The 16,645-nt window shown below is 45.0% G+C and overlaps 1 protein-coding gene across 3 annotated transcripts in view; it reads left to right on the forward strand.

Moving 5' to 3' along the window:
• The window catches only part of GRK5 (G protein-coupled receptor kinase 5), a 54,694-nt gene that overhangs the window by 29,676 nt on the left and 8,373 nt on the right, over positions 1-16,645 (forward strand). For all 3 annotated transcript variants that reach the window (XR_008966204.1, XM_057379249.1, XM_057379250.1), the window contains 6 exons: positions 1,411-1,474; positions 2,009-2,149; positions 3,226-3,416; positions 7,907-7,944; positions 8,762-8,851; positions 10,154-10,362. Coding sequence is in view for 2 of the 3 variants with exons in the window: in XM_057379249.1 (XP_057235232.1) it covers positions 1,411-1,474; positions 2,009-2,149; positions 3,226-3,416; positions 7,907-7,944; positions 8,762-8,851; positions 10,154-10,362 (733 nt within the window). In the remaining variant the exon portion in view is untranslated. The remainder of the gene's footprint in view (positions 1-1,410; positions 1,475-2,008; positions 2,150-3,225; positions 3,417-7,906; positions 7,945-8,761; positions 8,852-10,153; positions 10,363-16,645) is intronic.

The following is a 16,645-nucleotide window of genomic DNA, read 5'->3' on the forward strand; positions in this document are numbered from 1 at the left end:
TTTCCTATCTATCTTCACATTTGGGATAAGGAATTTTCTGAAATGCTTTGAGGATTTTTTTTCATTCCCCCAACAAGTGTGGCAGGCTATTGGATCTGCCTGGCTTAAGAAGCTGGGGGAATTGTTTKAAGGATTAGCAAAGAGATGTTGGTAGAGTGGAGTGATCAGCAGCTCCCTCTGACAGCCTGCTGGCTCCAAGGAGCAGTCACACAGTCCATTTATTCCAGAGACATTGCTGAACATGTAGTTATCACTACTAATTGTTGCTTTTAACCCCAGAAGCATTTGCAGCAGCCTCGTGGAATACTGAAAATAACATCTTTTCCACTTCTAGTTTTGACTTTCTGCATACTGTTCTTCCTCTGCTTTGGAAAAGAATAATGGGMTTTAATGAAAGGATTCACTTCAACATTTATTCCTCATTGTCATCAACCTCATCATCCCTGTGGTTGGGAAGAGCCACATTTCTGTGCTCCCTCTGCCGGCTGGCTGCCTGCCAGAGGGGAGCAAGGACATCAGGAATATTCATATCCACTGCTAGGATCCTTGTAAAACCTTGGTGATGGAGTGCTGGATACAAAATGGGGTAGAAATCTTCTTCTGATGTGTTATAAAAAAGTAAAAGTTGGATGTTGAGTTGGAGGAATTCTGGAAGAGCAGATTTTTCTGGGAGATTGTAAAGGGATCATGGCAAGGGAGATCATGGTTAGGGAGAACTCTGCCCTCAGAGGGATTTATTCAACCCTAATTTGTCTCTTGCTCCCTTCTTGCCCGTCATGCTCCCCCATGGAAGGAGGCAGCCCATGGGGGGATGGACTGCCTTGGATCTCGTCTTCCTGCTCTCCCAGCCTGCAAATGACACATAAATCTACCTCTCCTGCTCCCTGGATTGTTTCTGTCCTGGATTCATACAAGTTTCATGTTCTAAGACACCAGAAGTATTTATATGTCAATATTATGGACTGGAATTTCAGATCTCTTTTTCTCATCTTGCAGGCCAAGCAGAGCAATGCGTTAGCCCATGTTKTATGTCATGGGAATTAATACCTTACTGGAAGATCTCAGGCTTCCTCTTTGCTTAACAAAGGCCAAAGCTGTGTAATGGAGATTCAGGACCCTCCATGGTCCTAARATGCTAGCAGAAATTATACTGATGACTCACTAATGTGTTGTATTTTATTACAGCTTAATATGTTGGAATTGAAAAGTTCAAGCCATACATAGTATTGAAGTAATGTCATTACATAATTATCTATTATATTATATAATAGGATTACCTTGAAACAATGTGATTATATAATATTTATCTATTTTGCTTTTCAAAAGCATGCTCTGAAATAAATAAATCACKGAGARTGCATCAAATGTAGTRTGGTGGATATTTTATTTATTTMTTTTCTTTTCTTCCAGGCAACCAGTAACGAAAAACACATTTCGGCAGTACAGGGTACTGGGCAAAGGCGGCTTTGGGGAGGTGAGTAATTCTGAAACTTTCTGCTAAGAGYGTTTCTTGCTTTTTAGACACTGCAGGTACAGGGGCCTGATGTGGCAGAGGCCGATTTTCATTAATTGCTGACAGCTCTACCTCACCCCTCACCACACCGCAATCTCAAAAGGACACTTTTGAGAGTTCTTTTGTGTCCAGCTGTTGCATTCACAGTGGAACTGGGGTTACATTCACAGTGGAACTGGGGTCACACCCTTATTTTGTGTTTTTCCTGGTGGCTGGAGGTGGCAGCAGAGGCAGAGGAGGTGCAGACCGAGCGATTACGATCTGCACAGACAAAAGGAGGTGGGAGAGGAAGCGGGCGGAGGAAAGCRAAATAATTAAACCAATATCCCGCAGCAGGTTTGGGAGCAGTAGCCAGTCCCCAGCTGTCCCTGGCTCACTGAGCCTCCATCTCTGGCCTTAAAAGGACTAAATCGGGGGAGATGGAGAGGAGCAAAGCGCAGCCCAGACGCGGCGTTTGCTTCGAATTACCCGGCAATTGTTGTKCTCCATCCGCAGGTCTGCGCCTGCCAAGTGCGAGCCACGGGGAAGATGTACGCCTGCAAGAGATTAGAGAAGAAGAGGATCAAGAAGAGGAAAGGAGAATCCATGGCGCTCAACGAGAAGCAGATTTTAGAAAAAGTCAATAGTCAGTTTGTAGTGAGTATTGAGCTCYGTGCATTCGCTGCTCACCTGCTCTGGTTGAATTTGGCGTCTCCTCCATCTCCTGCTCCTGGAAAAGTGTCAGGAGCTGTCTCCCTTTGCTGTGCACCTTAGCCCTGCTCTGTGTGATTTTTCTGAATCTCATTTTAGTCTCTGGCCCATGAGAGATGCAGAAATCAAGGGGCCTGTGCCTGCCATGGGAGYGTGGTGTGTTTTACAGCCTCGGCTTGCATCAGAGCTGGGCTATTCTTATCCAGCGTGATTACCTGAATTCCCAGGGCCTGGGAAAGAGGTGCTTGGAGGAGGATGAAGGAGATTCAACCCAAATAGATCAGAAGGGATTGGCTTGCAGAAGCACCTAAGCAGTGAAGTGGAACTGCTCTGCCTGATGCAGGGCTCTCCTGAGTCACACCAGCTCTTGTGCCTCATTAAAACTTGCCTTGAATTAAAAAAAAAAAAAAAAAGAAAAGGTGTTATCTCAGCATCTGTCATGATCTTTATGCTTATTTCAGGAAACTCTGTGTATACAGCAGATGCAAGGTGTTTACTTACATGTTTTACTTGCTTCTGTGCAGGATGACACATATTTAAAAGTGATGAGTAGCTTTTGGCTGGTCTGATTTTTCCTTGGGCAGCCACCAGAGCCTCGCAGGGAGGACTCTGTCCTTCATGTCTCAGTGATGGTCTCCAGGACTGGGATATCTGGGCCTTCCTGGGAACTTAGTGAGAGGCAAAACAGTGCAGCAAGAGGTGTAGATTCCCTTGATTACTAAGATTTCTCATACATGGGAAAATATGCCTGGAATTAGTATGTTTGTCCAGCCTGTGAAGCCGTCTGAGCCTTGAGGGTTTCTGCTGATAAAAAGGCTGGATTCCACAAATTCATCTATAAAATCCTAACATCTGTGTTTTCTGTGCTTCTAAAATCCATGTTTGCCATTGTAAGAGGGCCCATACCAAATTCAGTCAGTGTATTTTTTTCATTTTCTATAGARAATCTTTAGTGAAAAGCAAGCACTTCCTTCTTAGCAGCCGTCTGAACTGTCACAACTGTGCTACAAATGTTTTTCTAGGTCAATTTAGCCTATGCCTACGAAACAAAGGACGCACTGTGTTTAGTTCTGACCATAATGAACGGAGGTGACCTGAAGTTCCATATCTACAACATGGGAAACCCGGGCTTCGAGGAGGACAGAGCTTTGTTTTATGCAGCAGAGATTCTTTGTGGCTTGGAAGACCTACACAGAGAAAATACTGTGTACAGGTAAGCGCTCTCTGGAGTCTTAGGATGTCTTTTCTGGGAAGGAAAGAATTGTCTGCATCCTCCCTTCCCGTTGTGGTGCCATGCAGCTTTGGCTGAAATTTCGCAGAGCTCTGTATAAATACGATACAGTAATCATGGAAGGAAGCAGTTGCTTTCCTAAATGCATCCTGTCTAAATTACGCAGAACGAGCACAAATCTGCCCAAACCCTACCTCAATGTGTGCTGGATGATATAAGAAAATGATGGAAGCTCATTTAAAGGGATTTCATGAAGGAATCGAGCTCCTAGTTGGGGTGAAATGGAGCTCATTCCAAAGGGATTTCATGAAGAAATTGAGTTCCTAGTTGGGGTGAAATGGAGCTCATTCCATCCCAGCCTCTGTTTTAATTAGTTAGCTGATCTTGCATGAGAGGCTGCAGCAATCAGATGTGGCACAGGCATTGCAGTCCTAGGAGGGCGTCTGGGACACGGGGCATGGATCTGATCAGCTGGATGGGATYGTGGTGATCCTGGCCTGCCAGCCATGGAAAAAATCCCATTCCCAGCCACGCAGCAAAGGCATTSTGCTGGCAGAATCCCACCCCACCATCCATGGGTGCAGCCAGCGGGCACGGCACTGCCCGCCGCCGCTTCCAGGAGGGCACATCCYAAGGTCTCAGCTTCCAGTTTGGCTYACAGCTCRACACAAGCACTTTTCCASGGCAGGCTGGATAAGCAGGCAGATTGCAGACAGAGTTCTTGTGACTCCACGAGGATTTATTTTTTTTAATCAACAGCCACTGTAGTTGTAAACAACGGTTAATGTTTGTCTTCATCATCCCAGCTTGTGAAATCATCGCTGCTGGCACTYGCAGCAGAAGAGGGCCTCTAAATTGATGAAAGAACTTCCAAGGACAATGATTAATAGACAATAAGATGCTATTTTTAAAAGCCAAGCCACGCTTTAAATCATTTGATATGCCTGGGTGTAGTATGTATGATGCATATGCTCACATGCACAGAAATTACAATGTTGTTGTTCCTTGGAGGAGATCTCTAGCAAGCTGCCACTTGGTTGCCTCAGATCTTGCTAGCTGGCACACAGAGGGCAGACAGATAACATGCTGATTTAGTTGGTGCTCACCCAAGAAGGAGGTTTTTTTTTTCTTTCCCCAAGGAACAAAATGGTACTGAGTGTTTAATGTCAATTGAAAAATCAAATCGTGAGTGAAGTGTCTGGCTTCCTTTTCCTTTAGAAAACCTCCTACTACGTTTTAAAGCATTTTAGGAGGTAATAAAGCTTCACAATMATATTTTATTGAAAAAGATGGCTGGTACATTCATAACATGGCCGGTAAAATGCCATACTAATGCCATTTCCTAATAGAAATAATCAGATCTGGCCACCAAAAATAGTATATGGCTCTGAGAGAAACGACACCTACTTCCTTAAGCAGCAGTTTCCATGTTWCTCTTAAAAGAGCTGCTACTTTACACCTCAGATGGCACATTCACTTTGGTGATGAATGATATTATACCCTTGTAGGTGACATTTTCTATCAGCATTTCAGGAGCATCTGCAGAGACCCCTCGTTTGTAATAGCACAGWATGTTGTGGGACCCGTGAGAAGTGCTATATAGGTCAATAAAATATAGCAGCTAAATGCTACCGCTTTCTCAGGGCGAATAATTCATCACAAAGCACTTATTCCTCGGGTTTAATTTCATTTTCTATAAACAAAATGCTCCTGAGTAAATCACAGCGTTGGAAAAATGCATCCCCATCTCCTGGGCTGCTGCTGACGCACGCTGCAGACGTGACCCGGGAGAACAACCAGGCTCAGAGTCAGATTTATCTCATTCAGAATTCCCTTGTCAAACATGGCACTTGTGTTGCATTTCTCAACTGCATCGTGTTAGCAAAGGTCAACTGGCTGGTTGTTCATGGAAAGCAAACTAAAAAGCTGCTGGTTCTCGTCAAATTATATACATATATATCTTTACATTATATTTTTTATTATGTATTTATATGTTTATTTTCTATTCTATGTAGAAAAAATATATATAAAACATTTTTTGTTTTATATATGTATTTTTTTATATATGTAATTTTTATATATGTAAATTTTTTTTCCTTTATACTATAACCATGCCTGGAAGCTGCGGTCAGCCCCAAGTTCACATTGTTTGAGGCATTGCACAAATACATGGTCAAGCCTTGTCCACAGTGATTAATTGAGCTGTTTAGGCTGTCCTGCACAGCCAAACAATTGCTTTTTGAGCATGGGCACGGTGCCAGCAGTTCATGTTTCAGTATGATTGGGCAAGGCTGCTTTACAAATGGGAAGCTGATCCTTTGGGAAGCAGCTTTACGTGTCAGTGTGTCCAGCAGGGAATGTTGTTCCTCCTGGACATTTCAGTCATGAGCCCTTGGAAGTGTTGGCCATGCAAAGGAAGCCAGCCTTGRTCCTGAGGAGCCAGAAATCTGAAAAACAGGAATGACAGCTGACATCTGGGAGGGGAGGAAAGCTCCCTCTAAAAGCCCTGAACTGCAGAGGGCTGTAAGGACTGAACTGGTGTGCTCAGAGTCCTCATGGAGTCTCTCATTATCTCATTGAAAGGCAACATTTCCCAAATTGCACACCAAATTCCTATCATTGGCCCCCAGTTATAGTTTCAAGTGGTTCAAATAACTGAGCAGAAGATGAAGTCTCTGATGAAGGCTGAGTTCTTCAAGGAAATGGTTCTTACAGGATTTGGAACATGTTTTTAAAAATAAATAGGAGATGCCCTTGACGGTGCTGCTCCAGTGTTGGAAACCTTCTGCTGATAGCAGGGAAAGCCCGCAGTGGTGTGTTAAACAAAATTACAGCTTCTCCTCAGCCTTCAGCTGCCCTTCACATATTTCAGCATTGTTTATTTGAAAAGTAGGCTTGGTACCACTGGGCACTGGGTGAGGTTTATCTTGGAGGTCAGCAAGGTCTGAAGCAAGCAAGRAGAGATGATTCACAGCTCTCTGTGTTCTTGCTTGAAATAATAAATAAAAACAAGGCAAGTTGCAAAATTTCAATCTGGGCATTGTCGAAACCATAAAATGGTCTCCTTCATTTGCAGGAAAATTTGTGATCCTGTGATCCAGTGGTACAGCTGGAGAGGTGGGGTGGGCTCCTGCATTCCCTGGGGCTGGGGTTCCTCTGGTACACCCCACCCTCTCTTTGCTCTTTGCACAGAAATGCCTCTGGCTGTGAAGTTAACGGGACCAAGCTGGTTCACAGATGCCAGGAGGCTTTACAAAAAGGAGAGGCCAAGCACTGCTTGGATCTGCACCAGGCTAAACACTGTCTTAGACAAAAGCCAGGGCATGATGTGGTGAATTGAAGCAATCCCGTTTTCCCTGCCTCACCCACTGGTGCCTCATTCAGGCTCCTGAGCCAGCACAGCCCAGTCCTGGGCTTTACCCTTCCAGGACATCCCTGCCCTGCATGTCCAGATCTTCTCTTTGGCATCTCTGATCCCCTCTCCTGGGCTGGCTTCATTCCCACTCTGCACCAGCAGAATGGGAAGGAGCCCACCCTGCTCCCACCTCGGCAGCCCAAGGATKGCAGCAGCATCTGCAGAGTTGTGCTGGGCTTTGGGAAGGTCTGGAAAACAGCTTTGGTCAAGGAGGGGACAGCGTGGCTGGYCTGGGCAGCATCTCAGAGCAGCAGCTGGTGGAGCAGGTTTTGTGCAGACAAACCTTTCAGAAGAAYGATCTGCCAAGGCTCTGCTAAATGTATGAAAACTGAGATTATTTACTTCAGAGGTTTATAACTTGTCCAGATTTGGGAATTTTGTTTTTTTCATAGGAATAGTAAAAGGCACATCTTTGACATCAGAGTGACCACCTTGCCAATTTTCGTGGCATTGCTCCAAACCACACAGGCACTAGAGTTTCACAAGTGTTCGTAAGAAGAATCTTATCTGGGCAGAGCATTTTCCCCTCTGCCCCTCATTTTCCAAACTCAACAAAATTATTGCACATGTGTGCAAGTGCATGGACACACATTCACATACTTGGTCTGAATCAAACGCCAGGCATAGAAAATTCGAGCCCAACAGATTGCCATTTTCATTTTCACATGTAAATAAAGTATTTTAAAACCTAAAATCTGGGGTTTTTTTACCGTAGGATTTTCTAACAGAAAATGCTACAGTGATTTAACAACACACAGGACTGTAGGGGTTGGTTTACAGGGCTTACAGGACTAGATGGATGAGTCCATTATAGGGTAGATTAGGAACTAAAAGCTTGGCTTAGTGAAAAATTATWACTCCAGTTTAGAAAAAAGACATAYGGCTCCAGTCTATCTGCGAAGTGAGTTGTAAAAGGTTTGTATTGGTTTCAGGAGTTCCTTGCTGTTTGAGTTGACACTCAATTGGTTTATTATGAGCAATAAATGCCCTCATACAGCTGTATGGTTATGTTATCAAAACCAGCCTCGTGCCCATAACTGCTATCTTTCATTTCCAGAGATCTGAAGCCAGAAAATATCCTGCTGGACGATTATGGTAAGTCCCGGAGGTTTACCGAGATGCTTTCACAGTAAAGTAGATTAAGTTAGTTTTAGGATATATGTTGCACAAAGACAAATAATGCTGTGCAGTGATTAAGAGGCTCAGCAAACACTAATATTCRTGTCCTGGGTGGGGTGGGTGAGCTGCTGGAGCTCAGGGCACAGATGGGAGGGAGCAGCAGTGTCTCAGCAGGGGTTGTTCTGCAGAGCTCAGCGCGCTGGGGCTCTCTGCCTTTCGCYGTTGTTTTTTCCATCCTTCTCGTTGCAAGGCTGATGACACACACAGGGAGCTCTGATTTCTAATTCTGTGCTTCCCTCTCCATTTTTGAAAGTACTTTCTCATCCTCAGCTGAGCCAAGGCTGGTTCTGTGCAAACCCAGGAACCCGTTCATTGCTGAGGGCAGTGATAATCAAATCTYGTGCTGACTTGCAGAGCAGCTGTASCCTCCTCAGCCATCACTGAGTGCAGGATTATGYCAGCCCATCCATCCTCTGGGATCAGCTCAAAACTCTTCCCCACAGCACACTTCTCTCTGCCTTCTTTCATTGCTTTTAAAATACCTAATACAGCCCACTCCAGTCCACAACCTGACTGTTAATGTTAATTTCCCTGCATTGTAGTGCCCTTATTAAWTCCTCTTTTCCATATCAATGAAACTGCTCCAATTCAGTGACTCAGAGCATTCTTTTCTTAAAATGGGCAATAAATCGCAAGAATATTGTAGCAATGACCACAGCTGTGGGTTCTGGACTAATTTGGGTCAGGTTATTATATCTGGTTTATGTTGTTTTGTTTCTTTTTTTCCTTCCAGGCCATATTAGAATATCTGATTTGGGTCTAGCTGTTAAAATCCCCGAGGGTGAATCAATCCGTGGAAGAGTAGGAACAGTAGGGTATATGGGTAAGTCTTCCACTGCTCATCTTTTTTTTTTTTTTTTTAAATTTGCTGAGATTACTTGACTTTCAGACGTATTTCTGCCAAGTAAGCTTAAGAAAAAGAATAAAAAAATATTCATGTTCAGCTGGGTCCAGTTCTGTGCAGCAAGTCCCACAGAAATCCCGACAGTGGAAATCAGAAGAGGGTGAAAGGATTGACCCCTGCAGCTCTCAGTGAGGCTGGTCTATAAATCAGCAAAGAAGACTGAAAGGGGAGACAACAACTGGTATTTTAGTGATTTTAGTGTAGATTTATCTTAAGGGGGTTATGTGCCATAATAAAAGTTTCCTTCYAGTTGCTGCTTTGTGTAACAGTTAAAATATATTTGTATGGTTATGATAAAATGGGYAAGTCCACACCCATGGTCATCTTAACCAGGGTCATCTTGAGTTTTCCTCTGTGTGCAGGGGAGGCTGCACAAAAGAYGAGTAGAGATTTGTACATTGGTAAAAAGAAAACCCCTCACTTCCTTATTTAACTTAATCTGTTTTCTAAATTCAAAATGTAATTATTTTCATGCATTCTCTGGGTGGGCATATTTCTTGGAGTAAAAATTGCTTATGCTTATTTGACTGAATAGAAACTGGCTGATGTGAGCCACTCTTACACCATATGGAGACTTTAATGAAAGCAAGCAAATCAGTTGTCATGTCTAAATTTTGTTATCTCAGTGTAAGTTTGCGTGCACACCAAGGCTCTGTGCTTGTGAGCACGTGTGTTTGTACCCGTGCATGGAGGTGAGGGTGCCTGCAAGACRCTGACTGTCTGCCCAAAAGCATTGTGTGTGATTGCAACACAAAATTAATGGGTTGGGGTTTCTTTGGAGGGAGGGGTAAAATAGCTATAAATTGACCAAAGAGCGAGAATTTGCTTTTGAAGAAATGTCACGGCTGTTTACAGGATGTGTGTTTGCATTTCATTTCTTCCCTGAGAGGAGGAATCTGGAGGAACTCTTAAGATTAGGGCTCTGCCTAATATTTATATCCAACTTCTTTCTGTGCTTTTTTTTTAAACTGATCTGAGTTGTTAGAGAAATCAGAGGACAGCATGCACAAAGCATGTGGCATGTAGAGAGAACACCGTGGCATGTAGCATGCTGCATTTCCTGTAATGCCATCCACAGAAACCAGGAGGTATTTTTATATTTTGCCCACCATTCTCTGTGCATGTGTGTTCAGTCATCGAAATTAAACTTGCAGGCATTTAAAGTGTTTTGCCCCTGTAAATACCAAGCGTTTCCACAAGACCTCTCGCTCTCCTCCACAGCTCCAGAGGTGTTGAACAACCAGAGATACACGCTCAGCCCCGACTACTGGGGGCTAGGCTGTCTTATTTATGAAATGATTGCTGGGCAATCGCCGTTCCGTGGGAGGAAGGAGAAGGTGAAGAGGGAGGAAGTGGACAGGAGGGTGCTGGAGACAGAAGAGGTGTACTCCCACAAGTTCTCTGAGGAGGCCAAGTCCATCTGTAAAATGGTAAGGGGCTGGAAAGCCCAGCGTGGCAGCTCTGTTAGTGATCTGTGCCTGATTCTGGAGGGGCTGAAAAACAAGGGCTAACCAAACTCATCTGGGGATGGGGTGACTGCATTCTCTGTTCATTCAAACTGTGTTTGTTTGGGCTTGTACCTCCGTGAGAGGCATCACAGTCATCCTGAGCCCTCTCCAAAGTTCTATGGCCAAGGGAGAGCTGTCTGTTCTCGTGGGATGTTAGTTTGCAGTCAAGAATGCGTTTCTGTCTTTTATAACCTTGTAGAAAAAAAAATTAAAAGGACTTGATGATGCAAGAAGCTGATTGTCTCCTGCAAGGAACTGCAAACCCCACGCTTCCATTGTCTTTGGTGAGGGCTGGGGGTAAGCAGGACAAAGATTATGCAATGAAATTATTGGGACACTCAAATGTTGTCCCAGCCCATCTCGCTAACTTTGTTAGCAGCTTTTTCCCTGGGGTGCCGGGGTATCCAGCTTTTCTTAATACTGTTGAGCTGTTCTTCAAAATGTTTTCTCACTCCTTCAGCTGGGAGTCATTTTCGTAGCACAATAGCCATGTCTGACAATGGAAATCCTCAATCCCTCTGAGAAATCTCAAAGCTGTGACTGAATTCATCAATGTCTTGTTGACATCCCTCTTTAGAAGGCTGAATCGTAACTTGGAAAAGGATGTGGCCTTTTTCTGGATGTTGTTTGCTGAGGAGGGAAGTGTTCTTTGGAGACAATGACATCTCTGTGTGCTGGTAGAGGGAGAAAGAAGGGGAAGGAAGGTCAGCAAATAGGTAGTGAGAGTTTCACCAATTCTCGTGCAACAAGAGCACATCCACARCGCTCTGCTTGGCTGGCTGCATGAAGAGACACTGAAGGCTCCTTGCAAAACAATACTCATGGCAGCCCTGCCAAGTACCATGCCTGGAAGTGATTAACTCACAGTGCACCAAGTCATTCCTGAATCCTGGGGGTGGTAATTAGCTGACATCACTCGTGATCGATGCTCCCGCCGTAATTGGCGATGCTGAGGATGGCACAGGAGGGTCTGGGGCACTGTGGCTCTCACAGACCATCCCATGTGCCCCAAGAGCCTGCCTTCTCTTCTCAGGTGGCATCTCAGCTCCCATCAGGTGAGGAGCAGCGTCTGCTGGAGGGAGGGGCAGAGAATTTGTGATTTTGTGCGTTCATCTGAAATGGAGMTGCGAGGCTAAAATTGCATCTCGTTGCTTGAGGCACAGAATCAGAATAGTTGAAAGGGTTGAAAGGGACCTGTAAACATCACCTAGTCCAGCCCCCCTTTTCTGGCTGACACACCTATGTGAGCCCTTCTTGTTACTCTTGATGTCCCTTGTGTAACAGAATGAAAATATGCTTTGAAAATAACYGTGAGAACTGAAGAGTTGAGAAGAATTTAATGTAGCATTGATGGGACAGTGCTGTAGATGACCTACCCTGCTCCCAGGAGAGCAGACAGTCATCACACTGTGGTGGTTATTTTCATCTTCCAGCCATGGAGACTATGGTTTGAGGGAGTTGGGACCTCAGGAGATTGTCTAGTTCATCCTCTTGCCTCAGGGAAACTCAGACTATACATAAACCATTCCTGAAAACTTGATTACTACTGCTTCCCTGTCCAACCAYGTGGCATCTTTATTCAGGTGGTTTGTGCAAACTATTAATGGATCCAAAGACAACCTTTCCCTTTATGAGCATTAATGTCTTAAGGCAGGAAGAGTCTTAGTCCTGATTCTGAGTGTGGTGGCGTTTGTGGTTTCCCATCCAAAAGTAATTTATTTTAACAAGTGATGTTTTTTTTTTTTAAAAAAAATCCATTTTTCAAACTTATTTTCTCCAGTTCTTTTTGCTTTTCATATTGAAAGCCAGAGCTTTGTTGCTTTGTATCAGCATCTTAACAAGGAAACAAAAAAGTAATAAAGTACCCAGCATAGCTGCAAAATGAATCAAAAAGCTAGAGTACATAAAAGAAACTTGAGCTTTCACCAASATCCAACACAAAAGGCTTTCCCATAGTGGGCTCTTCAGGGCAAGGGTGTGGAAATGCTTCCTACCATRTTGCCCAACCTTCTCTTCAGAGCTGACTCCATGAGCTAACAGCATCACCACCAAGAAATACATTGTTTTTATCCATTTATTCAGATGAATAAACCCTCTAGTGTCAACCCCACGTCAACCTTCCCCTCCTGGATGTTTGTGCCCTTCTGCATTTTTGCAGGCACATATCATAGCCTCCATTAATCATCATCCATCCCATATTTCCATGTTTCATTTTGTAAGTAATTTCCCATAAATCAGACCTCATTTTGGACTGAAACAGAGATGAATAACAAATAATTAGGAACAGGGGCAGCTGGCTTTCTGGGAAGCTCCCCAACCCATAGTTCCCATATAACATAGCTGCTCCTGGTGTGTTTTTCCTGTGAAAAAACCCAGTCTTTCTAGGAAATGCTCCGTGTTTGTTGTTGTTCTGCCTTGTGCTGCCGATGTACATGCGTGTTTTTCCTGACAAGTGCAGTCATGCATCCAGAGATGTGACTTGAAGTGCATTCAAGTCAGTGTTGGATGGGCCCACGCTGCTGTGCTCCTCCAACACTCTGTCCGTGCCCTGATTGTCTGCATTTCCCACAGACTTGTCTCCCCTGACTCTGTTTATCCCTGCAGCTCCCTTTTCACTCCTCACAAGGGACCTCCCATCAGAGGGTATGCAGAAAACAGAGCCAAACTCTTGGTTTGGTGTCCTGTAACAGGACAGTAAGCAATGGAAACAAACTGAGACACAGCAGCAGTTCAGCTCCCTCTGAACGCTGGGAAGCATTTTTCCATGGTGAGGGTAGCCAAATAGTGGAACAGGTTGCCCAGAGAGGCTGTGTAGTTTCCACACTTGATGATATCCAGAGCCCAAYTGGACATGGGCTGGAACAGCCTGCTCCAGGAGATTGTGCTTAGAGAAGAAGGATTGGACTGGACAATGTCCAGATGTGCCTTCCAGCCCCAGCTGTTCCATGTTTCTCATCTCCATTCCCTTCCCAAAGTGTCCCCCATCACCACCACCAACCAAAGATGATGRGTTCTGTTTCCCTTAAAAGCCATTTTTTGCTGTTTCTCATTCACCATCAGAAACTGTCATCATGCAACTGTTCCTGTCTGCTGCCATCCCCTCCTTTCTGCTTTCATCCCTGGAAATCAACTTGTTCACTCATTATGACACTTTAAAGTTTATCAGTGCTGCCAAAGAATAACTCATTTTTCCTCCTTTTTTAACCCCTTTTTCATCTCTCCCTTCTCATTTAGTAATTGATCATAGTATTGCTTTTTCTATTCTCTAAAAATTGTTTAAAATAATATGTTTACTTCAGTGTCAGGGCTGAACTTTACTGAGGTGAATCCTTAAATTGCTTGATCAGCTGGGTCAATTAAAGTGGTTTTAGCATTTCCCTTGTCTCCTTTCATGAGCAGCAATTTTTTGCTCCTATAATTTTCAGGCTAACATCTTAGAACTTGGAATTATTTATTACATGGTATGATCTGGATATGAACTGACTGATCACATGAAAGATAAAGCAGCGCTTTGGGGACTTTGGGCTTTTTTTAGMAATCCTCACAACAGTTGTTTCTTTTTGTAAAGGAAGCAAAACAAAGTCATGGAAAAAAGTCTCCGCAGAGTTTGAATCCCCAGTGGGGATCAAATGAGTGACAGGAAAGTATCAGAGAGCTCTTTATATCAAGATCTTGATGTAACTTCACTGCTGCTACTCAAGACTCTTTGAAAGTCCTGTTCTAGTCATGCTCTGCCCATGAACCCTGCAGACCAAACCCTAAATGTCCTCTGGAGCCTCTGTCACCGGAACACAAAGCTCTGCTCTTTACCATCAACTCTGTGCAWGGCTGGGTGGCCCAAGCCATCTCCAGGTTTGAAACTCTGAATTATCTGCAGGCTCTACTGCAGAATTACACTGAAATTGTGTTTGATGGGGCCACTTGCACTGCTGTCCCACGGGGGCTTGTCACCAGCCTGATGGAGTTGCTTTTGTTCTGCTCTCCATTCATATTAAATAAACTCTTTGAAGCTGAATTAAACAAGAGTGYAGAGATGACTCAAAGCATACAGTTGTTATCTCCATTTTCTTTTCCATGTCMGATTCCCAAATGGGATGCATATTTCAGGCTCTTGCATGGGTTTACTACTGCAGAAAGCCTCTGGGGCTGCAGGAAATGATGAAAGACTCATTATTCCTTGGAGAAAGGAAGAATTTTCCCTTCTGGAAAGTATTTTACTCCATGCTGTGTCTTGATATCCACAGCAGAAGCCAGGAAGAATGTCTGGTTTCACCTGTTGCCATCTCTTGAGCTGGCTGCATCTACAACTTTTCAAATTCCATTTATTTATTACTTTTTTTCTCCATTGTGACTCTCCTGGGACTCTCAGGAGACTGGCAGCTGCTCCTCTGCAGGGCTTTGCAGGAGAATCCTCTCCTTTCTGTAGTCCTTCTGTCCCAGCCTATTCCCAGTGGCCTGTTCCCTTTTGTGTCTTCCAGCCAGCAGTGGCCAGCCACCCACAACCAGCTGCATTCATGCTCCAGAGACTTCCTTCTCGCATCTGAAGTTACTGAATACTCCCTTGTTTGTCACGGAGGAGCCCAGGAATCCCCAGGCAGCCTTTTTCTATCCTCAGCTACCCTTTTCTCTGACCACACACTCCAAACAACTTACAACTTACAGAGGGGTAAATTCACAGATCAGCTTGGTCTCCCCCTTAGTCCAGACTGCAGAGATGGGAAGTAACCCCATTTTCAAYCTTTCAGAGCTGGCTTGAGAGCAGAGTCTGCAGAGTTCTGCTTTATCATCTCCAGCAAGTCCAAATCTGTCCCTTTCTGCCACCACCTGCACCTCAGCTGAGCTGTTCCTGAGAGCTGCAAGTTTTTCCAAGTTTTTTGCAATTTCCAAAAGTGTATCAGTCATGGATAGTAAAAACAGTCTTTCTGCCCTCAAATTCTTCCTTCCACCTGTCAGGAAAGTGCTATCAACATRAGAATAAAAGAACTTCAGACTCCTTGTCCCAACTAGAACAGAGCAAGATTGTGACTGGAAATTCCAAAGCGACCTTCTTCAYGTAGGCTGGAGCATATCACTGCTGGAATTAAAAATACACCAAAAAAAAAACCTGTACAACAAAAATCCTTGTCTCAGGACCATGAGAGCTCAAAGTCTAATGCAGTGATTTGAAAGTAAAGCATCCCTCTTTCCTGCTAGCTGGGGAAGGCAAAGTCCAGAGTAGTGCCCTGAGAAAGTTCTTTTGCTGTGAGCTGGATGGATGTGGTMCAGTACCATGTGCTCAGAGCATAGAGATGTTTCCTTAAGTCTTTTTGCATTTATGGATCAGCCACTTGTGATCTGTCAGACCAGGTGTCCCCACCCAGACAGCATCAGAGGCAGAGGGAAATGGGGAAGAAAGGGATGTTKCTATTTGGAAGCTGAAAGTTGCTGTTGTGGCCAGCACCAGTGGATTTAAATTTACCCATTCATCTGACTATTCTGTCTCCTGCTGTTGCTGCTGCTGCTGAGGCAGACAGACCTGAGCAGAAGGCTCTTTTGTCCACAAAGCCCTGCAGCTCCATTCCTGTGCTGGCTGCTGGCTGCTGCAGGGTGGTCCCTGCACACATGGGGCACGCAGATTGCCAAASCCATTTGCCATCTCGGGCTGGAAATGAGGCCCCCAGCAGCAAAAAAGCACAACTGAGGTGGCTGCTGGAAGTCAGATAAGAAAACCACCAATGCCCAGGGGGTAGCAGAGCATTCAGAGAAGCCTAAAGAGCTGCGACACTGCAAAGCCCTGATAAGGACAAGAAACCCCAGCTCCAGCCGGGTGCCAGAGGAAAGATCRCAACGTGACATTAGCAGCAAACAATTATTTCCAAGCTGAGATGATGTGGCTGAGGCAGCAGCCCAAGCCGGAGGTGCTGGGGCACACCAGCCCTGAGCTGATCCCACAGGCAGCATCTCCAGGCAGTTTTGCCCATGGGGATCGTGCCTGGCTCCCGGTGCGGCTCCTGCCCCGGGAACACGGCTCCAGCTCCGCAGCCCCCCAGAGCTCTTGGCACCCTGTCCTCCGCAGCTGGGACGGTCCCGGGGACTCCCCCGGGGGTGTTCCCGTGGGCTCGGTGCCTGCCCGGGCTTGGAGAACCCAGCCCATCCCCTGTGAGAGCCGAGCCCCCCGTGCGCTCCGCTGCTGCTCTCGGTGCCATCGCCGTGCCGGGTGGGGCGA

Source organism: Malurus melanocephalus, unplaced genomic scaffold (genome assembly GCF_030028575.1).
Source record: "Malurus melanocephalus ecotype Western Australia unplaced genomic scaffold, MMel_1.1 scaffold_397, whole genome shotgun sequence".
NCBI classification, from domain to species: Eukaryota; Metazoa; Chordata; class Aves; order Passeriformes; family Maluridae; genus Malurus; species Malurus melanocephalus.